A 26,565-nucleotide genomic window follows, 5' to 3' on the forward strand; every position below is an offset into this window, starting at 1 on the left:
GGCGAGCCTCTGGTTTTGTCAGGGAAGATGTCTGGAGCCATAATATTAAAACCAGTGGAGGCTGGTCCATTGGGGGGCGAGTGGAGCACTGCTCTACAAACCCCAGCAGCCATCAGCCACCTGGCTGCCTCCAGGTTTATAACCTGCCTAGGGGATGGCAGTGGCAGCCAGTCTGCTCCTCAGGTTCCATTCGTGACACACAGGACCACTTTAAGTTTCTCTGGTTCCCCCCAAAGTATTCTGGGAGCTGTAGTTTTCTCAGGATGCTGAGAGTTGTTAAGAGGCCTCTACTCCCCTCCCAGGGACGCGGGTGGCACTGTGGGTTAAACCACAGAGCCTAGGGCTTGCCGATCAGAAGGTCGGCGGTTCAAATCCCCGCAACGGGGTGAGCTCCGGTTGCTCAGTCTCTGCTCCTGCCAACCTACCAGTTCGGAAGCACGTCAAAGTGCAAGTAGATAAATAGGTACCGCTCTGACGGGAAGGTAAATGGCATTTCCATGCGCTGCTCTGGTTCACCAGAAGCGGCTTAGTCCTCCTGGCCACATGACCCGGAAGCTGTACGCTGGCTCCCTCGGCCAATAAAGCGAGATGAGCGCCGCAACCCCAGAGTTGGCCATGACTGGACCTAATGGTCAGGGGTCCCTTTACCTTTACCTTTACTCCCCTTCCAGAGAGGTTCAGGAATGTCTGCCACCTTCCTCTTGACCCATTCCAATTTCTCAGCATCCTTCTTAACTGTGGTACCCACAGTCCACTAGGGACACATTCGCACCACTTCTCCTACCTGGGTAGTTATCTTTCCACAAGGGGTGACATTGTTGCCGAAATTCAGCATCGCCTGAGCTCTGCAAGTGCAGCTTTATCCCAATTGAAGTGCAGAGTATTTGAGGATCAGGACATTCGCAGGGAAACCAAAATGCTTGTTTACAAAGCTATTGTACTACTAACCTTACTGTTCGCTTGTGAAACATGGACCACTTATAAACGTCATCGCCAACTCCTCGAATGATTCCATCAACGGTGTCTCTGAAAAATTGTACGCATCACTTTGGAAGACAGGCGAACTAATAATAGCAGTGTGCTGGAAGAAGCAAAGATCACCAGTGTTGGAGCAATGATTCTTCAACATCAACTTCGTTGGACTGGTCATGTTGTGTGGATGCCTGATTATCGTCTTCCAAAGCAACTACCTACCTAACATGGTTGTTGTATGTAGAACAGAAGATGGAAAGCAGGCACTTTTCCTTGAAATGATACTTGGATGAAATAGCTTGAAAGAAAAAAGCCATAATAATAATAATAAATTTTATTTATATTTATATCCTGCCCTCCCCAGCTGAAGCAGGGCTCAGAGTGGCTAACAACAGTAAAAATAACACAGTTTACATAAAATCAGCTCTGATGCCCAGAATGTTTCTTTCTTTCTTTCTTTCTTTCTTTCTTTCTTTCTTTCTTTCTTTCTTTTTCTTATTTGCAGCTTTTACAACTGGCAGCCACTAGATGTCACCCCTGCATAGCCTTATAAAGTTTTCTCTGCTCTGTTACTGAGCCTTTTAAAAAAAAACTTTTGCAGTTATGGTGCAATCCTATGCAGTAGTGTAGCAAGGTCAGGCTGTACCTGGTGCAGAAAATTTCTTGTCACCCCCCCCCCCATTGAAATTATTAAAAGAATAGAAAATAAGATACAGATCCTATGTCATTGTTTATTCTCAGCCAAATGAAAGTCCTGCTATGTCCAGTCACGGGGCTTACTCCTGGGAAAGTGTAATAGAATTACCCTTAAATTCCTTTCCGGGGCTGGGGAACTTCCAGGATGTTGCTATTCAATCACCTATTGTAAATTTCTGGTTGTGCAATTTTAAGATTTTGTACAAGTGGATTTGTACACATAGGAAGGAAAGGATCTGTCAATTTATGCCCTCGCAGTTTCTCCTTCTAGACTTAAATCTACATTTTGCATCTAAAAAAAAGCAAATCCTTTTGGAAATCCATCAGCATTTTTGTGCAACTTTCTCCTAACAAACACGCGTAATATGTGGTTTTGACAAGCGCACCATATATTTTGCAAGCAACGCCCCCTAATAGAATGTGTTTTTGTGTGAAAATTTTGCCAACCTATTCATTTTTATTCGCACTTTCATCTAAGATGTGCATTTTTGGAAACATGATTTGCTTAGAGAATTGCATTGCAAAATTCAGAAATGCGCAGGTTTCAAAGGATGGCTGTCCTCCCGGTTTGCGTGTTGTTTCGGAAATTGCAAAATATTCAAAGATTCACCTTTTAAGTGGGAGGGAAGGAAGTCGACAGGCTCTAAAGAGCCAGGGTGGTAAAGTGGATAATGATGATGTGAATGTATAATTTTAAATGGAAAATAAAAAAATTACACATATATACCGTATACACTCGAGTATAAGCCAACTTTTTCAGCACATTTTTTATGCTGAAAAAGCCCCCCTCGGCTTATACTCAAGTCAATAAGTTTTCCCAGTTTTTTGTGGTAAAATATGGTAGGTGCCTCGGAACTGGCCAAATTGACTTACAAATTGCAAGACAACTGTGACTTCAAGGAGGAACGGGAACTTTTTACAAATTATCTAAAAAGACAACAAAATGAATTGGACTCCTTGGCAGGTTTTGAATAAACATACACAAATTTATTGCTTGACAACATGGTGGATAGATATGTAAGAATACGTACAATTTTATAATATGCAGAGGAAATATGTGAAGAGAAATCAGGGAGAGGAGCTGAGGGAAGTCCTTGATGGTGGTGGTGGTGGGGGAATAATGTATGTGATTATGTGGTTTGATAATTTGTTATGTGGAAATTGATCAATAAGAAATATATTTTTTAAAAAAATTAGGTGCCTCAGCTTATATTCGGATCGGCTTATACTCAAGAATATACGGTATGTAAAAAGAGGAGAAGCCGCCTGAGAGTGGATCACAGAAAGTGGATCCCTATTTCCTACAGCCACTGGGACATCCTCCCAGGAACCACAGGGTTACACAGGGTTGTTTTATTCTGGTTTTCCTAGTCACGGGTAGGAGGAAAGAGTAACATTGGAAGTTTTCTTGAGTCACCCTCTTGGTTTCTGGGTGTTCTGCAGCCCACATGCTTTCAAGAAAATCTGCTCAATCAAATGCCCAGGATCTTATGGAACCAGAATCTCTTGGCAACACAGCACATTCTGGTGGTTTCCAGAATACCCGTGTATTGAGCGCTCTTCCTGGTTAAATTTGCAAGAGATGGTGAAGGTGATTAAATTAATTACCTGCCCATTTGCAAAGCAGGCTACGACAATTAAAAACAGATAAAACAGATTACAGGCACGGAAATTGGGTGAGCCCTGAAAACAAACACCTCCCAGGTGTCAAAGGCAGTGCTGGATTTACGTATAAGCTAAACAAGCTATACTTTAGGGCCCCAGTTTCTTGGGGGGGCCCAAAAAAATTAAAGGAAAAAAACTGGACGTACATATCCAAAATGTAAGGTAAAAAACAAATAAAATAAAATCTACATACAGCAACAGTGTTTTGTGTTGTGTAGGCTCCTATGATGTAAGTCAGGGGTTAGCAAACTTTTTCAGCAAGGGCCAGTCCACTGTTCCTCAGACCTTGTGGGGGGCCGGACTATATTTTTGGGGGGGAAATGAACAAATTCCTATGCTCCACAAATAACCCAGAGATGCATTTTAAATAAAAGGACACATTCTACTCATGTAAAAACACGCTGATTCCCGGACCGTCTGTGGGCCAGATTTAGAAGGTGATTGGACCGGATCTGGCCCCTGGGCCTTAGTTTGCTATATATAGGGTGCCTACATTCTGCATGGACTGGTTGCACGACAACATGAGCAAATGGCTTTGGAGACCTATTAGGTCTATAAATTACCATATAGCATATATTCATATAGCATATAACCTGTTCCGGTACTTCTGGGTTTCGGTAGTCTGCAACCTGAAAAAACGCAACCTGAAGCAGCTGTAACCCGAGGTATGACTGTAGATCTAAAACACTTGAAATATAAATCCAGGGACATTAAATGAAATCCGGGGGCATTGCAGGGATGGAGTTTGTCTGGGGACAGATATGTACCGTATTTTTCGCTCTATAGGACACTCCATAGGAGGGGGAGAACAGGGAAAAAAAATTCTCCCCCTCTCTGCTCAGCGCCCCTTCAGCGAAGCGGCAGGAGAAACGGAGCCCCTTCCATTTCTCCTCCCGCTTCGCTGAAGGGGTGCTGCGCAGAGAGGGAAAACTGTGCAGCGCCTCTCCAGCGAAGCGAAGCCTGGAGAGCAAGAGGGATCGGTGTGCACCGCCCCCTCTCGCTCTCCAGGCTTCAGGCGGCTATCCACAAGCCTTCGGAGCACAGTGGGAACTCCTGCTGCACTTTGAAGGCTCACAGATAGCTGCCTGAAGCCCCCGGAGCGCAGCGGGAGTTCGCACTACGCTCTGGGGGCTTCAGGCGGCTTCAGTGAAAGCAACTCAAAGCCTCCGGAGTGCGGGGGGAGCTCTCCCTCTGCGCTTAGGAGGCTTCACGTTGCTATCGCTGAAGCCAAGGAGCTTGCATTCACTCCATAAGATGCACACACATTTCCCCTTAATTTTTGAAGGGGGAAAAGTGCATCTTATAGAGCGAAAAATACGGTAAATCTGGGGACTATCCCCAGGAAACGGGGATGTGTGGTAACCATACATTACACCTTTCCTTAGTTTCCCCCTTTGGCTCAATTTCCTCCTTCAAAGACACAAACAAAGTTAGAATACCACAACCTGACTCACTGTGCTCCAGGTAGAATTACCACTCACAGCATTCCCTACTTAATATGCTAATGACATTTGCTTCCTCAAATGAACCAGGAAGTTGGAGGCTGGGACACAGACGCAACGATATCCTACTTTGTACAAGTTTGTAGCTTCTTTCCCTTTTCTGCAAAATATTTTTAAGTTCACGCTTAATGGTTTCGCTTGCTCGTTTTGCTTAATTCATCTGTGCAACAGATGCATTGAAGCACCAACCTGGCTGTACTTCAATCTAAAGGAATAAGCAAACACTTTTTTTTGGGTGCCTCCAGACTGCCACTTGCAGGAGTGATTCGAACACCTACCATAAATTTAGGGTTGCACAATTAAAGTGGTTTAAAGGGTTCTGTCAACCTGGTACAACAGATCCACCTTTTTACAAAAAAAAAAGAAGGAAAGAAATTGACAAGGGAAGCAATGAGGAAATGCACTAAAATGATTATTGTGAAGATGTAAAAATGCCTTGCAAGAAAATCAAGATGAATGCAGGAAGAAGGATTGCAGCACTTTAAAGTGCAACCGGTCCTAAACTTGTCCACTCAGAAGTACCAGTAGCTCCTTTTAGATCCAGTGGGGCTTACTCCCAGGTAAATGATTATTTTTATATCATAATATTTATACACCACTTGAGTGTAACAACAGCAACCTCAAAGCCATTTACAAAAAAAGGTATAACGACAAAATCATCAACAAGAAAACAGCAATAACATAAAGACTTTCAAAAAGTTAAAATAACAACAGATAAAGAACCAATTAAAACTCACATCGACTTTCTAAACGTCTGGGCTTGTCTAGGCAAAAATGTTTTAATCAGGTGCGAAAAAGGGCACAGTGAAGGTGCTTGCCTGAAATCAATAGGCGGGGAGTTCCAAAGTGTAAATTAAATTAGGATTGCAGACTTAATTGTGTAGAGTTGCTGGATGGGAGCTGGGGAAAACCAGGGCTGGAATTTTAAGAGAGGGAACCTTGGCTTAGGCTAAAACACTTTCGTTCCTCCCTCTTCCCCTCCCTGCTTTCTGCCACACATTCTTGGTTGTGTTTGAAGAGTATTGTCTGCCTGTTTCCAGAAAGAGAGAAACAGAGATTTAATTCGTTGTGCAAAGGGTGAGTCAGCAGCAATGAAAAGATTGATTAGACACATGCCTGGCGACTCTCTTTTTGAATTAAATCCTGCCATTGTTTCAAAGAGTTTTGGGAGGTTCCTTATAGCAGCTGCAGCAGCAGCAACACCAATCCTTTAAAGTAGGCCAGATGGAGAGTTATGAAGTGGATATTAAGTCTGCTCATCAGCCTTATGACTGAACAGAGATTGGAACCCAGCCCCTTTCTCCAGAACAACCCTTAAAATGTTACTTAACACATTAGTATGTTGTCCTTTCTACGAGGAATTCAGGGTAGCCATACAAGAAGCTCTCATATTTTGTCCTCACGACGACCCTGTGAGGTAGGTGAGGATGAGTCACAATGACTGAGCTAAGATTGACATGGAAAGGATTTAAGATCAGCAGCACAACCCTATGCACACAAGCTGTGAAACAGTCTCGTTGACTTCAGTGCTTTTTAGTTCCAGGTAAGTGGGTGCAGGGGGACGCGGGTGGCGCTGTGGGTTAAACCACAGAGCCTAGGACTTGCCGATCAGAAGGTTGGCGGTTCAAATCCCCGCAATGGGGTGAGCTCCCGTTGCTCGGTCCCAGCTTCTGCCAACCTAGCAGTTCGAAAGCACCTCAAAGTGCAAGTAGATAAATAGGTACTGCTCTGGCGGGAAGGTAAACGGCGTTTCCGTGCGCTGCTCTGGTTCGCCAGAAGCGGCTTAGTCCTGCTGGCCACATGACCTGGAAGCTGTACGCCGGCTCCCTCGGCCAATAAAGCAAGATGAGCGCTGCAACCCCAGAGTCTGTCACGACTGGACCTAATGGTCAGGGGTCCCTTTACCTTTACCTTTAACTTGTGTTAGCAAGTTCCTTTACTGAGCAAAGTTTACATTCCCCTTTTAAACGCCTAATGGTCAGGGGTCCCTTTACCTTTAAGTGGGTGCAGGACTGAAGGCAAAATTCTCGAACTGAATCTCCTCTGCCTTTTTGGAGTGCAGCCTCCTCGGGGCAGAGACCTGCCTTGCGGTGCAACTCTAAACAAGCTTGTTATTGTTTAGTCGTTTAGTCGTGTCCGCCTCTTCGTGACCCCATGGTCCAGAGCACGCCAGGCACTCCTGTCTTCCACTGCCTCCCGCAGTTTGGTCAAACTCATGCTGGTAACTTCAAGAACACTGTCCCACCATCTCATCCTCCGTCGTCCCCTTCTCCTTGTGCCCTCCATCTTTCCCAACATCAGGGTCTTTTCCAGGGAGTCTTCTCTTCTCATGAGGTGGCCAAAGTAAACAAGCTTATACGGAAGGAATTCCCACAGAGCTCCGTGAGACTTGCTCCCATGTAGGTGGATATAGGATCTGAATTTTCTTCCTATAGCCTGGAACACTTTTCAAAATAATTGTTAGGGCAGGATGCAGTCGTAATTTAAGGACTTTTAAAAAACAACAACCACAGGTTTCATTGAGAAAGACTGGTTTGTGGTTAACTCCACTGAAACCTACGAAACTTCAAAACAGAGGCAGCTCCCCTGTGGCCTTCCAGGTGTTGCTGGACTACAGCTCCCATAATTCCTGGTCACCAGCCGTGTTTGTTGGGCTTAGGAGTGTGCAGAATGGAAGAAAGAGGCAGCAGCTTTGGAAACAAGATTGAGCAGGTGGAAAAGAGACTGTAGGAGTTGCATTTTTGGGGGGAAATGGGAAGGTCTGATGGGGGGAAGCAGAGGTTGGTGAGTGGAACTAGCAAATGCAGAGCCTCTCCATGTACTCTAATGTCTTTTTGCTTTTAATCTACACTTACAGTCTTTAAAATGGTGTACCTTTTTAAAAAAAGCTGAGACCTCTGTAGTGTAAGCAGGGAAGTAATAATGTTAATGCCCCTGACCAGGATTTTTATTTATCAGAAAATAAAATAAAATAAATGTGCATGCTGCTTAATTGCAAATAAAACTTTGAAGCGGTTTGCAAAGGGTGACAGTCAACTAAGATTTATGTATTTATTTTATTGCAATTCCATCCCACTTTATTTCCAAAGAGCTCAAGTTAGTGTCTGCAGTTCTCTTAACCTCCTCATTTGACCCCCACAACAACCCTGTGAGGTAGGTTAGGCTTAAGTAGCAGTGACTGGCCCAAAATGACCCAGCAAGCTTCATGACTAAGCAAGGCGATTTGAACCCTGGTCTCTTCCAGGTCCTAGTCTGACACACTGCACCCTGCTCGACTTACTCAGAGTAGACCCACTGAAATTACTGGGCCTAACTTAGTCATGTTCATTTAGCTGTGATTCCTGCATTGCAGGGGCGGGGTGGACTAGATGTCCTTTGGGGTGTCCCTTACAAGGGTGCTACAACCTACCTCATGCAATTAATTCCTGTGGGTCTACTGTGAGTAAAACACCCCCAAAGAACATAAAACATGCATTGAAATGATCCAAGTTTTAAAAAATAGGGGAGGAAATGTACCGTAAATTATAAGCTAAAATAACCGATTAAAATAGAATAAACTTGACTTGAAACATGAAATTGATTACGGTCAGAGACCAGCTTGAGAAACAGGAATGGAACTGCAATCCCAATAGCAAAACAAACATTTAAAGCAATATACAACAATGGATTTTAATGGGTGGGTGGGTTTGCTTGAGCAGAAAGCTCTTTGGCAGGTGCCAAACCCTCTGCTTAGCATCAATTGGCAGGGAGTTCCAAAGGGCAGGATCTGCCACTCTGCACTCTGCGGATCAGCCTGGGCAGAAGAGAGGGATTAATAGCTCCCGGCAGCCATAATATATCCAGCTGAGCTGGCTTAGCCACTTCATCAAATATCAATAGTGCCTTTGGGGCGGACAGAGGCCAATCTTGGTGCTTCCGAGGCTCCAGTTTCAAGGCGGAGCTTCTGGAAGATACTCAAGGATTTCTAAAGAACCTGCCTGAGCAGAAACCAGCCTCAGCATATCCCGGTCCATGTCTTGAGCACGCAAATGGTCTCGCACCTTGGCAGGTTCTGTTGGGTTGGGATAAATGAGGAAAGGCACTGGGTCCAGCATGCCCTGGCACCTTTTCCTGCTGTGAGGGCTAGAGCAGAAGGAGGTCACCATTGTTCTCCTAGGAAAGTGAAGTTGGAGATCTGCTTCCATCACTGAAGGTAGGTGGAATCAAAGACATGGGCTTCTCCACCCAGCTGAGCCTCCTGTTACCCACCCAGGTCTGCATTTTGTGCATAGGTAAAGGTGAAGGGACCCCTGACCATTAGGTCCAGTCGTGACCGACTCTGGGGTTGCAGCGCTCACCTCGCTTTATTGGCTGAGGGAGCCGGTGTACAGCTTCCGGGACATGTGGCCAGCATGACTAAGCTGCTTCTGGCGAACCAGAGCAGCGCACGGAAACGCCATTTACCTTCCCACCGGTGTGGTACCTATTTATCTACTTGCACTTTGATATGCTTTCGAACTGCTAGGTTGGCAGGAGCAGGGACCGAGCAAAGGGAGCTCACCCCGTCGCGGGGATTCGAACCGCCGACCTTCTGATCGGCAAGCCCTAGGCTCTGTGGTTTAACCCACAGCACCACCCGCGTCGCATTTTGCGCATAGCGCATGGTTAAAAGCAATGACTTGCCTCCAGCTAAGTCTGACTCGGAGTAGACCCACAGAAAAATAATGGCACTAAGTAAGTGGTGTATGTTGGCATCCGTCCGTCTGGGGAGATGATGGAGGAATGCTCTGTTGTGGATGACGTCAAACCGTTAGAGTTACAGCGCCTGCTGTGGCTGTAGAGACGGATAAGGGAGAGACATGTTTTGTTGCAGCTGGGGCAGATGGTTGTGTTGATGCAGATAGACTCTCAGAGCTGGAAGACATCCCCAAGGCTCATGTAGTCTGACCCCCCAGCAATGCAGGAACCGAATATGCAATGAGGTTGAGGGAATGTTCTTTCACATGTGGCGGGCTTGTAAAAGGGTAAAAGCGTATTGGGAAATAATCTATAATGAATTGGAAAAAGATGTTTAAAAGTACTTCCCCCCCCCAAAAAAAACAGAGTCCAGGTGGAAATTCCCAGGTGTCAAAAAAGGTTATTTATGTATGCCACTACTGCGGCCCGTGTTTTGTTAGCCCCAAAATGGAAAACGAGCAAAGTCCCAACCAAAGAAGAATGGCAACTTAAGTTGATGGAATATGTGCAGCTTGCAGACTTAACATATAGAATAAGAGAACGAGAAGAACATACGTTTAGAGCAGATTAGAAAACGTTTATTGAATACATGGGGGGAAATTGTGTGCACTTGAAAACGGCAGCGTTAAGATCGACAGTGCAAATAAGTTTTGATGGCTGTAATAATGGAATACTGTTTGGTAGAGTTTTTGTAAAATATGCAGGGATTTATGATATGCAAAATGAACCATGGAAAGGGAAGAAGGAAAGTCATTGATATCTTAAGGATGTTTAAATGAGTATTTTAAATTTTAAAACAGAAAATTTAATATATATATATATATATATATATATATATATATATATATAGCAATGCAGGAACCGCAGCTGAAGAAACCCCGACAGATGGTCATTTGTTACTCTCAATGGGTCTACTCTAATTCGGGCTAGCATTGGTACAGCCCTCTGGAAGATGCTGCTAATCTTGTTCCCTGCAGCTCCACTTACAGTCTTTGGGTGAATCACGCATCCTGCACTTTGAGCCCGTGTGGTTTTCTTGCGCAACGCTTCCAGGTTTCCGAGAGTCAAAGTCTGAGGGTGGGAGGCGAAGAGGACATTTGAGGTATTTGAGCAGCCTACCCAAGCATTTGACATGTATTGGAATGTGCAGTTTTATTTCGCAATGTACTGTATATGTTTTTAAAAACTGCTGGTTTTATGATGAGGTTTATCTTAAGCAAACTTGTTTTCAACATCTCATTTTGCAGCAGTAGAACGAGCGTTATGTGCTTCTTGAAAGAGTAGAGGTGGCCCCAAGTCCTTACGGTCTTTATCAACCCATTTTGATTGAGTGAGTTTATTTAAGGCATTTTTTCCCACTGTACTACATAATCATTAACATTTCTAAGCAGTTTTTAGCACTGCAAGGTTTCTCAGACAAGGAGACCAAGAGGCGATTGGAGCGCTGCGTCCATCCTTCTCCATTTTTTCTTTCTTTTAAGAAATTAGCAATCCAACCAAACTCACAGCCTTGGGCAGCAAGGGCATGGAGACCCATGGGAGCAGCAGGACATTGGGGCATTCCTCCGCTCTCTGGGGGGATTGTATGGGGGGAAGATGGGTACCCAAAGTGCTGGCTTTAAACTGGGTCTGGACACAAGCAGGCAGCCGGCGTCATTGGCACAGAACTGGTGTCCCGTGTTCTGAATGCCTGGCCCCTGCCAGGATTCTCACTGCCATATTCAACTTGGAAGATTTTGCTGGAGAAACTACACCACATAAGAGCCAGGAGGCAGCGTGGTGTGGTGGTTAGAGTGTTGGACTAAGACCTGGGAGACCAGGGTTCGAATCCCCACTCGCTCGCGAGCCTTGAGCCAGTCGCTGCATCTTAGCCTAACCTACCTCACAGGTTCGCTGTGAGGAGAAAATGGGGAGGAGAAATATGTATGCCACTTTGAGCTTCTTGGAGGAACGGTGGGGTATAAATGTAAAAATAAATGAATGAGTAACATGAGACCAGGCAGTGGCCTATCTACTCATAGAGCCACAGAACTGGAAAGTTGGAAGGGATCCCAAGGAACATCTAATAATAATAATAATAATAATAATAATAATAATAATAATAATATTTCTATACTGCCCTAGACCCATGGGTCTCAGGGCAGTTCACAAGCCAAAACCCACAATATGAAAACACAAATACATAATCAAAATATAAACAGAACCAGCTGAATAACAGCCCCACAAAACACATAAAAACAGTTAAAAACTATTATTATTTTTAAAAAACAACAATGCACAATTAAAAAGCACTTTAAAAGAATGTGAACAGTACTCTCTGCTGGGCAGCAGCAGCCCTTTTGTAGTCTAGACCATGAAAACCAGAGACGGAGGTTATGCGCTTCTTATTACAGGGGAGAGACCAGGAGGCTCACCAAGACTGTAGCTAAGCTCCTCTGTTTGATTTTTTTGTTGCCGAAGTATGCTACAGGATCCTGCCCTTGCTGGAAACCCAGAGAGATGAGGCGGATCGCTCGCCTCTTCTGCCCTTTGGCGGGTGACTGTGCCGTTGGGGTCTCACTGGCCTGTCTATTCTGAATGTATTCTGAATGTTCTTATGCGATGCCAATAAAGGTTACTTGACTTGACTTTGGCTGGACTTAACCGTCCAGGGATCCTTTTTACATGGCTTCAGCTTCAAGCCTTCCCAGATGGTCGCCTGGGAGGAACTGCAACCCCTCCTCTGACCCGTCTCTCTTCTCCAGCAGGTACACCACCAAGGAGCAAGATGGCTGTGCTCACCCACGTGCTGGCTTGCATCTTTGGGATCGGCTCCTGGATGTCCATCAACGGCGTGTGGGTCGAGCTCCCGGTGCTGGTGAACGTTCTGCCCGAGGCCTGGTACCTACCTTCCTATCTAATCATCATCATCCAGCTGGCCAACGTGGGCCCTCTCTTCATCACCCTCATGCACAAGTGGAAGCCGGGCTTGCTGAGCGAGGTCCTCGTCATCTGCGTCGTGGTCTCCACCGGAGTCGTGGCCTGCTTCCTCCTGGCCTTCCTGTGGCACTACACCATGGAATTTGGTGGGGCTCGCCACAGCGTGGCCTTCTTCATCTTGACCTTCTGCCTCTCGCTGGTGGACTGCACCTCCTCCGTCACCTTCCTGCCTTTCATGGCTCGCTTCCACCCTCGATACATCACCTCCTACTTCATCGGGGAAGGTCTCAGCGGGCTGGTCCCTGCTCTCTTCGCTCTGGCGCAGGGAGCAGGGATCTCCAGCTGCGTCGAGGTTGCCATCCCAAGCAACCACACTCACAGAAGCAACGCCACCTTGGGCAACGTGAGCGCGGGCGACCCCATCCCTTTCCGCCTAGAGACCCGCTACTCCCCCGCCAACTTCTCCAGCCTGGTCTTCTTCCTCATCCTGTCCGGCCTGATGTTCTCCTGCCTCGTGGCTTTCTTCTTCCTCAACCGCCTGCCCAGGGTGTGGGATCTTTCGGAGCAGAAACTCTGCGCCAGCGAGATCACCCTCCACTCCATCCGGAAGATCCCTGCGGATGGAGGGCTGAAAGAAGGGTTCACTAACTTCCCCGTGGAGGGAAAGGCAGAAAGTTGTTCCAAAGAAGATGAAGAAGGAGCTCCAGAGAAGGTTGTCTACTCCTGGGCCACGTTGGCCTTCATGTATGTCCTCATCACTTGGTGCAGCTCCCTGATGTATGGCATCCTGCCCTCAGTGCAGAGCTACTCCTGCTTGCCCTACAGCAACTTAGCCTACCACCTCTCCACCACCCTGGGTGCCATGGCTGTCCCTCTTGCCTGCAGCATCTCTACGTTCCTGCCCAGCAGGTAGGTACCCACCCCCCTTGGCAAGAATTCTTGAGTTCTCCAAGCTCTGGGATTGATTCTGCTTCACGAGTATGTCTTGCTTTGGCCACCGCCCCCTTAAAGAAGGCTCGAGATACAACTCGCAAAGAGAAAAGGTTGCATTTCATAGAATCATTGGGTTGTAGAGTTGGAAGGGACCCCTCCCAGTCATCTAGTCCAGCCCCCTGCAATGCAGGAATCCCAACCAAAGCATACCTGAAGGAGCATCTCCACCCCCATTGTTCTGCCCGGACACTGAGATCCAGCGCCGAGGGCCTTCTGGCAGTTCCCTCCCTGCGAGAAGCCAAGTTACAGGGAACCAGGCAGAGGGCCTTCTCGGTGGTGGCACCTGCCCTGTGGAACGCCCTCCCACCAGATGTCAAGGAGAAGAACAACTACCAGACTTTTAGATGACATCTGAAGGCAGCCCTGTTTTGGGAAGCTTTTAATGTTTGACAGACTATTGTATTTTAATATTTTGTTGGAAGCTGCTCAGAGTGGCTGGGGAAACCCAGCCAGATGGGTGGGGTATAAATAATAAATTATTATTATATTATTATTATCCATGACAGATGGCCATCCAACCTCTGCTTAAAAACCTCCAAGGAAGGAGAGTCCACCATCTCCCATGGGAGACTGTTCCACTGTCCAACAGCTCTAACCATCAGACAGTTCTTTGTAATGTTTAGTTGGAATCTCCTTCCTTATAATTTTAATCCACTGGTTCAGGGCCTACCCCCCAGAGTAGCAGAAAACAAGCTTGTTCCATCTTCCATGTGACAGCCCTTGAGATATTTGAAGATGGCTATTCTATCTTCTCTCAGTCTCCTCTTTTCCAGGCTAAACATACCCAGCTCCCTCAACCGTTCCTCATCAAGCCTCGTTTCCAGACCCCTGGCCATCTCAGTCGCCCTCCTCTGCACTCCTTCCAGCTTGTCAACATCCTTCTTAAACTGCGGTGCCCAGAACTGGACACAGTATTCCAGGAGTAGTCTGACTAAGGCAGAATAGAGTGGTTTATTTATTTAAACATCGCGACAAAAACTCAGAGGATTTGCGTAACCAGTTAACCAATCAGCCAGATCCAACAGCTGCATTTCCTGCCAAGTAAAGGAGTGTCTCCCTTCCTGTTCCTGGGCATAACATCAGGTGCCACCTCTCATCCTGCAACAAGGCAGGTTTATGGAAGTGCAGCCAGTTTGCCCACATTAGCGCCAAGCAGAGGGGGCACTGCAGGTGGCGCTGAAACACTGATGAACGAGAGAAGGTGAGAGGCGGGGGGTGGCACCAATTTTTGGTGCCGCACAGGCCCTACTGAAATTTTAAAGCCCAAAGTCCACCACTCCTTAGAGTTGCCGTATTTTTCGCTCCATAAGACGCACCTGACCATAAGACTTACCTAGTTTTTAGAGGAGGAAAACAAGAAAAAAAATATTCTGAACGAAACAGTGGATGTATGATTTTTGTGGTTCATGCTGTGGCCACAGACATGTGATTTGACAGTGAATTTGGGGTGACCCAATGCAAAAATCCTGAGCATCCATGTGGATCTGTGCTTTGTAACCACATTTTTGCGCCATTGCAGCCCCACGCAACAGTGGGTGCGTGATTTTTTTTTGGTGCAGGCAGTAGCCATGGACATGCTATGTGATCTGATGGTTAATTTGGGGTGACCCAATGCAAAAATCCTGAGGATCCATGGGCTTTTACCTCCCCCCTCCCGGGCAGCCTCCTTTATCTCTAGCGTCCCTTATCTCCCTCCTGATCGCTTGCCGATCAGCAGCTTTGTTTCAACACCCTCTTCCCTCTTTCCAAAAAAAATAAAAAGCATGATCTGCTTTTCGCCCCTGGGCAGTTCGGCTCCAGGGACCAGGCATTTACTCCATAAGATGCACAGACACTTCCCCTTACTTTTTAGGAGGAAAAAAGTGCGTCTTATGGAGCAAAAAATACGGTAGCTTATTTTTTACAGTCCAGCAGCATATAAATGTTGTTAAAGAAATAAACACCCTGTAAGCAAAGGTAGGACAAAAAGAATCGCTGTTGTATAACCTCACTTCAAGGAAATCAGTGCCAGATAGAATCTAACCTCTGCTTTGAGATTGGTGCAATCAAATCAGGATGAATGCAAATCAAAGATGCTCAGTAAATAGGTCATCTGAACAAGCTCTGAATCTCTCCCGCTCTCTGTTTGAAGCTTCATCCCATGTGAAATCCTGACCCCAATTTGGCTTGAAATTCGCTGCCTATTTGCCTTGATGCTTTCCTTTGCTCTCCCCCCAGGTCCCTCGCCTTCTTGAGTGTCTTGGCATTCACCGGGACGGCCTTTGGCGCCTACAACATGGGCATGGCCGCCCTGAGCCCCTGCCCGCCCCTAAACCACTCGGAATGGGGGGACGCACTCATCGTAAGTAGCTTACACCGAAGGCTCTGGCATTCTCTGCTTTTGCAAGAGGGATGTTGCTCAGAGACGTGATGGCGTATCCTACAGATTTGCAAACGGGTCCCGGAAACTTCCTAACCCAGAATGGGTCTTGACAAGGACCCAAAGGCTGCAACGGTTGCTCACTGGCTGCGAGGGCCACATTCTGCCCCAGGCAGCCTTCCAGGGGCCGCTAGCCGGTGGTGGGTGTGGCCCGAGGTCAACAGGGGTCAGGGCCCTGGGTGCGGATTTTGCAATTGTTCAGCAGGCATATGAAAATTCAATTTTCTCCAGCCTCTGTTCAGGCAAGAGGTAGGCGTTTGGCCGGTTCAAGGACAAATTCCAGCCAAGCAAAAGTGTGGACACAGGGGGGTACAGGGTGAGGCCAAAGGGGGTGGGGCCTACAGGGAGGGGTGGGGCCTAGGGAGAGTCCCAAAGGCCAGGTAGAAAGCCCTACAGCTTCTCCCCTCCTGCCCTAAAAGAAAATGACGCCAGTTCCTGGAGGAGGATAGGTCTACTTGGCTACTAGCCAAGAGAAGTGGGACCTGAGATTGTTGTAAACAAAAATCTGCCTTTGTTCCCTTATGGGGTATCCAAGAGCCCATATAGAGTCCTTACGTAGGTTCCCTATTGGTAGGAGAAAATAACAGAGGCCAACCAGAGAATATTGAGAAGCAAAGCAGCTCGTAAGCCTGATCTTTATTGATCTGTTGCAACAGGGTGCTCCACTCATGCGCAGGAAAGGAGAAGGAACCTAGAACAATGGCACGCAAGGCCTTATAAAGACTTTTGAAATTGCCACCTGTAGATCAAGACCACCCCCAGAAACATCATCCATACATCACAGAAGGGGTGTAACCTAAGACCACCCCTCAGATACATCACACCTTCATCACAAAAAAGGCGGTCTAAAACAGAAATTTAAATGTTGTTTTTCTCCTGTCGTTGTTTATCTCCTGTCTGGCAGGTTACTTGATTGGATTGCCTGGGGAGCCTGGCCAGTCTTTTGAAATGATAAATACTTAGTTCCTGGGCCAGGTCACAGGCTCACATTCTATTCATACCCTTAAGACAGGATTTGTGAAGGAAAAGACAATGGGGAGTCTTTTCCATTTTCCTTTGACCTTGCAGAGAAAACATTTGGTCAGTTTGGGAATCAAAAATGGTTCCAGGTCGGTCCCCCTGCACTGATCTATGTACGTGCTTGGTTGGTACACTTATGAACATTTAACATATAGCAAAGACCTCAAATTTCCTATCACAAGACAAAGGGGAGTGATGCTCTTCAGGATTTTATCCACTCCAGTTCATCCCTCTCGCCATGTTTCCCATTCCCAACACCCCTTCTACAGTCCATCAGTTGCTCAGTATGTTATGCAGAAAGCATGACCAGTCCTTATTGAACCTTTGGGGGGTTTTTGCCCCAAACATGTTTTGTACTTCTGCAAACCTTGTGGGTTCCGTGGGGGCTGCGCATGCCTCCCTCTCACGTGTGGGTGGCATTGTTTTAGCTACATAACACTCGCTCACAGACCATTGGGAAGTGGAGCCTGCAACAAAATGTTGCAGCGTGGAATGCTTCTACTCAGCCAGCCAGGCCCCTTTTCGGGGCACCTCATCCTGTTCCCATCCCACGCCCGGCCACTCCATCATCAGCATTCTGTGCCTGCTGATACTGCCCTCTCGAACTGAGATTGCTGTGAGCATGTAGGGTGATGGCAAGATGGAGCCTCCAGGTTTAAAAGCACTCTACCACCATTTGCTGATGGGTGGGGAACAGGAAAGCTAATGTTTTCATTAAAGGTGTTGACTTTTAAAGCCCTAAACGGCCTCGGTCCAGTATACCTGAAGGAGCATCTCCACCCCCATCGTTCAGCCTGGACACTGAGGTCCAGCTCCGAGGGCCTTCTGGCAGTTCCCTCACTGCGAGAAGTGAGGTTACAGGGAACCAGGCAGAGGGCCTTCTCGGTGGTGGCGCCTGCCCTGTGGAACGCCCTCCCATCAGATGTCAAAGAGATAAACAACTACCTGACATTCAGAAGACATCTGAAGGCAGCCCTGTTCAGGGAAGTTTTTAATGCGTGGCATTTTAGTGTATTTTTGGTCTTGGTTGGAAGCCGCCCAGAGGAGGAGGAACCCAGCCAGATGTTTGGGGTACAAATAATAAATTATTATTATTATTATTATTATTATTATTATTATTATTACCCTTATCTCAAGTATCTGGCTAGCCAAGTGGGAAGCAGTTTGTTGACCTAGGTTAATGTTTAGCTTGTTCCACTGCAGCTTCCGTGTGCTTAATGGAATAATGAAAGGGGAAGGTGACAATTTGTTGGCTTCGGGCCAAGAAAGGAATTCAGTGGCAGAGGTTCAAACACAGCTGCTTCTGTGCCAACAGGTGATCTCCTGGGTGCTCTTCAACGGGACCCTTGCGTACGTCAAGGTGATGCTAGGAGTGATCCTTCGCGGCCACAGCCAGAGCGCCCTCGTGTGGTATGGAGCGATGGAGCAGCTCGGGGGTCTGCTTGGAGCTGTCATCATGTTCCCCTTGGTGAATGTCTACAGCATCTTCAAATCGGCCGACTACTGCAGCTTCCGGTGCCCGGCGTGACCTCAAGAGGAGGCAAGGGGTCGTCTCGGATCAATGCAGCAATCAGGACGCTTGACCCGTTTCCAAACTGAAGGAAGGAACCGTGCGAATAAGTTCCCCTTAAGATCACGGCGAAGGAACGCAAGGAATCGTCAGGCAACGTCACCCTTGACTTCGTGTAACGGTGACAGGCGATGAATTAACTTCAGACATGGCTCCACGCTCCTCCTCCTGCTGCCATTTCTTAACCTTGGATGGACAAGAACCCTGCTGCAGGCCTGTATTCAGAACCAGGCCAAGGAGCTGTATAAAGCCTTGTAAATAAATCAGTCGAATTACCAACTCCTGTGTCGAACCTGCATTCAGCACAGACGTTGCCACCAGTTGCTTAAGGTCCCTTTGGGCAGCCGTAAGCTGCAGCCCACACCAGTGAACTTGCCATTTAGTTTTTCAAACCTTTTTTGTAAATTCAGTATTAAGACCTTTGAGTCCTTAATCCTTTATTAGAAGAAGAAGAGTTTGGATTTGATATCCCGCCTTTCACTCCCTTTAAGGAGTCTCAAAGCGGCTAACATTCTCCTTTCCCTTCCTCCCCCACAACAGACACTCTGTGAGGTGAGTGGGGCTGAGAGACTTCAAAGAAGTGTGACTAGCCCAAGGTCACCCAGCAGCTCCATGTGGAGGAGCGGAGACGCGAACCCGGTTCCCCAGATTACGAGACTACCGCTCTTAACCACTACACCACACTGCACTTTGCTTCACCTAGGTCGAGCTAGGATTATAATACTTCAGAATTTTGGGGAGTTCTACCCCCCTTTTTGAATTTTGGTCATTTAAGGTTTATGATTTTTCTATTTCCTTCTGAGGAAACTGAATAGTTCAGTGAAACGAGGTTTGTAGCCGGCATCCCATTAAGGCTTTGTTCTATTTTAGGTTTTTTCTAATTTTTCCCTTCAACTTTTTGATTCTTATTATTTAGTTTATTTCCTTAAGATAATATTTCTAATCGATTACTTCTCGTTTCAGGGATTTTCACAGTATTTCATTTGTTTTGTGCAATTTCTCGGTTGTGTGACTGTCTTTTTTCTACTTGCCACACCAGTGTGCTTGGCAAGACTGGGGAGACACCAGAGGAATCGTAGTATGTGCCAGTGTTGATGGTGCTGCAACCCACAGGGTGATCCTTAATCCACATGGAAGAGGATTTCTAAGTCACGTGCAAAGGGGAAAAGGAACAGACTCCACACCCAGGATGGAGCCCAGGGAGGGGTGGGCAAACTGGTCCATTTCAGTTCTCATTTTTCCAAACTGAAGTTCATTTCTGCACATTTCCACATCAGTTTGCAAAAACGAAAATTCACATATGAACGTGAGCCTGCTGGATCAGGCCAGTGACCCATCTAGTCCAGCATCCTGTTCTCATAGTGGTCCATCAGATACCTGTGAGAAACCCACAAGCAAGATCTGGTCACAAGAGGACTTTCCCCCCTCCTGTGGTTTCCAGCAGAGCCATAACAGCTGCACATTTTTGCTTGCAATTTTGCTTTATTTCTGCAAAGCATTTTCTCCTAATATAATGCGCTTCTATGTGCCATTTACCCCAGTATTTGCATATTGGTAAGCGTTATGTGGCTAGAGAACTGAATTGCAGTATTCAGGGAAGCGCAAGTTCCAAAGGATGCCTCGTGGGAGTTGTACTCCGAAACATTTAGAGGGCACCAGGTTAGGAAAAGCTGGTCTCTGGGCCAGCGCAAGACCTTTTGGTGCCTGAGGCGAAGGACAGACTGATGCCTCCTTCCACTCTGTGTACAGGTGCAAACCAGACAAGTGTTTCCCTGCACCTCAAGACAGCAGGCACACATCGCTCGGCCCTCCATCCTCCTGCAGCTGTTTCCCACCCACATCCCTCCCCACTATCTCTCGCTTGAGGAAGCTACCTTGCACTGCCTCACTGCGGCTGGCACTGGATGATCTATAGCCGCACAGAAGGTGCTTTTACTGATTTGCAAATATCTAAGAATAATCCAAGAATCCCCTAGGGATGCAGGTGGTGCTGTGGTCTAAGCCACAGAGCCTCTTGGGCTTGCCGATCAGAAGGTCGGCAGTTCGAATCCCCACAACGGAGTGAGCTCCTGTTGCTCGGTCCCAGCTCCTGCCAACCTAGCAGTTCGAAAGCATGCCAGTAAAGGTAGAGGTACCCCTGACTGACTCTGGGGTTGTGCGGCTCATCTCGCTTTATTGGCCGAGGGAGCCGGCGTACAGCTTCCGGGTCATGTGGCCAGCATGACTAAGCTGCTTCTGGCGAACCAAAGCAGCGCACGGAAACGCCGTTTACCTTCCCGCTGGAGCGGTACCTATTTATCTACTTGCACTTTGATGTGCTTTTGAACTGCTAGGTTGGCAGGAGCAGGAACCGAGCAACAGGAGCTCACCCCGTAGTGGGGATTCGAACTGCCGACCTTCTGATCGGCAAGCCCTAGGCCCTGTGGTTTAGACCACAGCGCCACCCGCGTCCCTAAGCAGCCACCGGGGCTCGTTCGGCACTGTGGAGAAGGGAGGGGAGAGTCGGTGGGGAGGATTTCCCCCCCCCATATAGTCCAGCCCCCCACAAGGCCTGAGGGACAGTGGACCGGCCCCTGCGGGAAAAGTTTGCTGACCCCTGGTAAATGACATTTCCGTGCGCTCTGGTTTCCGTCACGGTGTCCCGTTGCGCAAGAAGCGGTTTAGTCATGCTGACCTCATGACACAGAAAGCTGTCTGTGGACAAACACTGGCTCCCTGGGCCTTAAAGCGAGATGAGCACCGCAACCCCATCCAGTGGTACCTTGTGTTAAGAGCTTAATTCATTCTGGAGGTCCGTTCTTAACCTGAAACTGATCTTAACCTGAGGTACCACTTTAGCTAATGGGGCCTCCCACCGCCGCCGCACAATTTCTGTTCTCATCCTGAAGCAAAGTTCTTAACCTGAGGTACTATTTCTGAGTTAGCAGAGTCTGTAACCTGAAGCATCTGTAACCTGAAGCACCTGTAACCTGAGGTACCACTGTAGTCACCTTTGACTGGACTTACCTTGAGATCCACCAGATGGCGGCATAGGTTCAAGGAACCAGGTCTCCACGCTGGTTCAGCAGTTTTCCTTTTCCGCCTTTGTGGTTTTCTGCACAGCCTTGCGTGCCACGGAACTGGTGCTGCACAATCGGCGGCAACAGGAAGGCAAGACAAGCCACATGATTCTTTCAGGGCTGCTCAGCCACCATTGCTGATTCTTGCACTTGAAGCACATCCTCCAAAGGCCCAGGAAGTTTCTGAGCAACTCAAGGGTGCTCCAGAAGTGGAATGAAAGCCACTCCTCTACTTCCCATGGGCTTGTTCGTTTTTCTCAGGAGCAGGGGACCCTTTTCCATCTGGGGGCCACATTCTCTTCCCAGCAGCCTCCCAGGGGCCGCATGCTGGGGGTGGGTGGGGCCATGGGCAAAAGTGGGCGGAGCAATGAATGCAAGTTTTATTGTTGTGGTTTCTAAGCACACAGCATTCTCTATCCTGCGCCCAGGGAAAAGAGGCACATTACCAGAGTTCAATGACAAACCTAGACAGCATCTTAAAAAGCAGAGACATCACCTTGCCAACAAAGGTCCATATAATTAAAGCTATGGTTTTCCCAGTAGTGATGTATGGAAGTGAGAGCTGGACCCTAAAGAAGGCTGATCGCCGAAGAATTGATGCTTTTGAATTCTGGTGGTGGAGGAGACTCTTGAGAGTCCCATGGACTGCAAGAAGATCCAACCTTTCCATTCTGAAGGAAATCAGCCCTGAGTGCTCACTGGAAGGACAGATCCTGAAGCTGAGGCTCCAAGACTTTGGCCACCTCATGAGAAGAGAAGACTCCCTGGAAAAGACCCTGATGTTATGAAAGATGGTGGGCACAAGGAGAAGGGGACGACAGAGGACGAGATGGTTGGACAGTGTTCTCGATGCTACCAACATGAGTTTGACCAAACTGCGGGAGGCAGTGGAAGACAGGAGTGCCTGGTGTGCTCTGGTCCATGGGGTCAAGAAGAGTCTGACACAACTAAATGACTAAACAACAACAACAACCAGAGTTCAAGAACGCATTCCCATCAGGTGAACACACTTGAGGAAGCTATGATATAGGGAGAGGGAGAGACATGGTGTGCAAAGGGGGGACTGGGGAGGGCAGCAGGGTGGGAAGAATCATGGGGGCCAGATGGAGAGGTGTGGAGGGCCACATACTCCCCTCCCCTGTTTAATATGCTGAAAACACAGATTTTGCCAGCTGATTCATATAATTTTATAATTAATCTAAAGGTCAGAGAAAATCTGGAGAGGATCAGACATTTGCTTGCAAATCTTAAGGTCAACCATGCATGTAATATTCTCTTCTGCAAACTGCATAAGATCATATAAAGTGGTGAGCGGAGCATGGAATGACAAATATAATTTCGGTACCGTGTTATGCTTAATGCAACTTGGCTCAAAAGGGCAACGTAAGTCACTAGATTTCGCTACCTCTGTCTCTGGAATTCAGTCATGGGACATTTTCACTCCTTACAATACGCTTTCAGTAAATGACCGAAATCTCATCCAGCATTTAAAATGCCAAAACCAAGGCTTGCGAGGCGATAATTTTAGGCATTCTCAGAGAGCATTGTCATTTCTGGTGTTAAGGGGTAAATGATGATAGACATATGCAAAAACTGCTGCCTCTTGGGTTCTTCCAGGTGCCTCAGATCTTCACTTGTGAAATGGGTGTAATCCCTTAACAGCTGCACACAGTTCTGGCAAGGATGGAAGAGCAGCTGATGACTGGATCCAGCTCCCCGCGGTTCTATAGTTTTGTAGATATGATATATGGTGCATCCAGCCTCAGTTCTCCATCTGGAAAATGGAACTTCTGTGGGCATTTCAAGGACTTGGAGGCCCTCTCATTAAGCATGATTTTGCATTTCCCACTGCTACAATTCAGATACAAAACCCTTCCGCTTCTCCCCTTGCAGGAATAACTTTCATGGATGGGGCGTCACAGTCTACAGGAAGTTTGTAGTATCACCTGTGAGGCAGTTTGCAGTGGCAGCTGGGAAGGTCTCCAATAAGTATAAGGTAAAGGTAAAGGGTCCAGTCGTGACCGACTCCGGGAGTTGCGGTGCTCATCTCGCTTTACTGGCCGAGGGAGCCGGCGTACAGCTTCCGGGTCATGTGGCCAGCATGACTAAGCCGCTTCTGGCGAACTAGAGCAGCGCACGGAAACGCCATTTACCTTCCCACTGGAGTGGTACCTATTTATCTATTTGCACTTTGATGTGCTTTTGAACTGCTAGGTTGGCAGGAGCAGGGACCGAGCAACGGGAGCTCACCCTGTCGCGGGGATTCGAACTGCCGACCTTCTGATCAGCAAGTCCTAGGCTCTGTAGTTTAACCCACAGTGCCACCCGCGTCCCTCCAATAAGTATACAGGCACATTTTAACAGGCAATTTACTTTTTTTGGTAAATTTGCTAATAAATGAATGAATGAATGAAAAAATGAATGCTGCTGCTGCTACCACTACAAATAATAATACTTTTGTGGGTTTGGGGTGAGGTCAATCTAGTTGATGCCCTGAGTCCCTCCCAATTCTTGGGGTCCTGTACCCAGCGAGGGTGAGAATCTAACAAGGGAATCTATTGCTGAACTAGTCCAGGTTTTTTTATTATTAATATTATTTGGTAAGGCAATAATTTTAGCAGGCCACAAATATCCTCATCAGCATCCCAGAAGGATGAGCTGTTTTGAGAGCTGCAGCTAACTGATGGCGAACGGATGGGCCTTTCCCCCCGCCCAACTCACTTAGCGTCTCCACCCCCATCATTCTGCCCGGACACTGAGGTCCAGCACCGAGGGCCTTTTGGCGGTTCCCTCACTGCGAGAAGCCAAGTTACAGGGAACCAGGCAGAGGGCCTTCTCGGTGGTGGCGCCTGCCCTGTGGAATGCCCTCCTACCAGATGTCAAAGAGAAAAACAACTACCAGACTTTTAGAAGACATCTGAAGGCAGCCCTGTTTAGGGAAGCTTTTATTGTTTAAAAGACTACTGTATTTTAATATTCTGTTGGAAGCTGCCCAGAGTGGCTGGGGAAACCCAGCCAGATGGGCGGGGTATAAATACTAAATTATTATTATTATTATTATTATTATTATTATTATTATTACTACGGCATGTAAGCATCCCAAGAAATCTCCTGGACTTCTCTCCTCCCCTTTGTGGGTCTTAATTTAATCATTTCCTCTCACATCTTTTTCAATGATCCAAATCTTTTACTTTCCCATTGTGTTCAGAATTCACCCTTAAACTACAAGTAGAATATTCCAATCCTACTAACGATTTGAACTGTTTACAATGGTCTTTAAGTTACAAATTTCCCCCATTCCTTATTAAAACTTTGGTCTTCCTGATTACTTATTCTTCCGGTCATTTGAGCCATTTCGGCATAGTCCATCAACTGCCCTTCCTCTCTGGTTGGGACTTCGTCTTCTTTCCATCTCTGGGCCAATAACATCCGTGCATCTGTGGTCGCATACATAAATATTCTTTTCTGCTCCCTTGGGATTTCGGCACCTAAAATTCCCAAAAGGAAGGCTTCAGGGTTTTGTTTTTTTGTTGTTGTTGTTTACTCATTTAGTCGTGTCTGCCTCTTTGTGACCCCATGGACCAGAGCATGCCAGGCACTCCTGTCTTCCACTGCCTCCCGCAGTTTGGTCAAACTCATGCTGGTCGCTTCGAGAACACTGTCCAACCACCTCGTCCTCTGTCGTCCCCTTCTCTTTGTGCCTGCCTTCTTTCCCAACATCAGGGTCTTTTCCAGGGAGTCTTCTCTTCTCATGAGGTGGCCAAAGTATTGGAGCCTCAGCTTCAGGATCTGTCCTTCCAGTGAGCACTCAGGGCTGATTTCCTTCAGAATGGAGAGGTTTGGTCTTCTTGCAGTCCATGGGACTCTCCAGAGTCTCCTCCACCACCATAATTCAAAAGCGTCAATTCTTCGGCGATCAGCCTTCTTGATGGTCCAGCTCTCACTTCCATACACCACTACTGGGAAAACTGTAGTTTTAACTAGACGGACCTTTGTTGGCAAGGTGCTGTCTCTGCTTTTTAAGATGCTGTCTAGGTTTGCCATTGCTTTTCTCCCAAGAAGCAGGCGTCTTTTAAGTTCATGACTGCTGTCGCCATCTGCAGTGATCATGGAGCCCAAGAAAGTAAAATCTCTCACTGCCTCCATTTCTTCCCCTTCTGTTTGCCAGGAGGTGATGGGACCAGTGGCCCTGATCTTTGTTTTGTTTTTAGCAAAGGTTAAAGATTTTAGCAACTTGACAGAGTATATTCCTGTTATCCTTCCCTTTTTCTATCCTCCAACTGCATCTTCCTCCCCACCTCCTTTGACAATCGGCCAGAAGGGGGTTCCCTCTGTCTGGGTCCGTTGCCCAGCTGCTTGCAATTTCCTCCTCCGCAAAAGCTGTTCTTTAAGGAGGCTCACGACTCGCATGAGACATGCACATATGTGTATACACACACACACACTGCAATGCCTGCCCCCCCCCACATTTGCCTGCCCTGCACTTAATCACAATTAGGCAGAGGGTGTCAGCCCCATTGTCCAGATCATCAATCAGAGCAGGCACAGCCAGCAGAGGCGGCCAGAGGAGAGACGGGGTGACCCACTTGCCATCCGGCCAGCTTGTCAGGCCAGTGAGTGGATGGCATGTTGGATGCCCCAGGAAGGCCAAGGCAGCTCCTTCGCCTGTCAGAGAGAGGGGGGGCAGCCACTAGGCTCCCCCCTTGCCTGGCAGCAAGTGATCCTATTAAGAGCAAGATGGGAATCTTTGCATCTGAGCACAAGTTGGGAGTAAGCATAGGGGAGAAATGGATTTCAGTTTGCATTTAAAGACCATTTCACTCCTTGCAAAACGCAAGCCGAATTTTGCAATGCGATTCCCCAGCTGAGGAATGTGTATGATAATTCCTATAACTGGGGCAAAGTCCTGTTTATAAAGGTGCATATATTACCGAAGGTAACAAGCAAAAAAAAAAAAAGTGCATTAGATCGAGGAGAATTGGTTTGGAGAGCTATGTACGGTACTTTGGGTGAAATTGCCTGCAAATGTGTATA

The 26,565-nt window shown here is 47.3% G+C and overlaps 1 protein-coding gene across 5 annotated transcripts; it reads left to right on the forward strand.

The window, feature by feature from the left end:
• The first annotated feature begins 6,151 nt into the window (after positions 1–6,151).
• SLC52A3 (solute carrier family 52 member 3) lies at positions 6,152–19,468 on the forward strand. Of its 5 annotated transcripts, XM_081011375.1 has the most exons (5): positions 8,803–9,027; positions 10,529–10,653; positions 12,299–13,379; positions 15,681–15,804; positions 18,218–19,468. In XM_081011375.1, exons 3-5 carry the CDS (start codon positions 12,319–12,321, stop codon positions 18,428–18,430), a joined length of 1,398 nt encoding a protein of 465 aa, XP_080867501.1. In that variant the 5' UTR covers positions 8,803–9,027; positions 10,529–10,653; positions 12,299–12,318; the 3' UTR covers positions 18,431–19,468. The 5 variants fall into 5 exon arrangements, with proteins under 5 accessions (XP_080867502.1, XP_080867503.1, XP_080867501.1 ...); XM_081011376.1 differs by lacking the exons at positions 8,803–9,027; positions 10,529–10,653 and adding an exon at positions 6,152–6,378 and having other exon boundaries at positions 12,296–13,379; XM_081011377.1 differs by lacking the exons at positions 8,803–9,027; positions 10,529–10,653 and adding an exon at positions 6,152–6,378.
• Positions 19,469–26,565: the final 7,097 nt, after the last annotated feature.

Source organism: Podarcis pityusensis, assembly GCF_964106645.2.
Source record: "Podarcis pityusensis genome assembly, chromosome: 6".
In the NCBI taxonomy this organism is placed as follows: Eukaryota; Metazoa; Chordata; class Lepidosauria; order Squamata; family Lacertidae; genus Podarcis; species Podarcis pityusensis.

Excerpts from the sequence above, each read along its gene's own strand:
- SLC52A3 (XM_081011376.1), top strand. The coding sequence starts at position 12,319 with ATGGCTGTGCTCACCCACGTGCTGGCTTGCATCTTTGGGATCGGCTCC. Across the intron at positions 13,380-15,680 it reads TCTACGTTCCTGCCCAGCAG|GTCCCTCGCCTTCTTGAGTG; the intron begins GTAGGTACCCAC and ends CTCTCCCCCCAG. Across the intron at positions 15,805-18,217 it reads AATGGGGGGACGCACTCATC|GTGATCTCCTGGGTGCTCTT; the intron begins GTAAGTAGCTTA and ends CTGTGCCAACAG.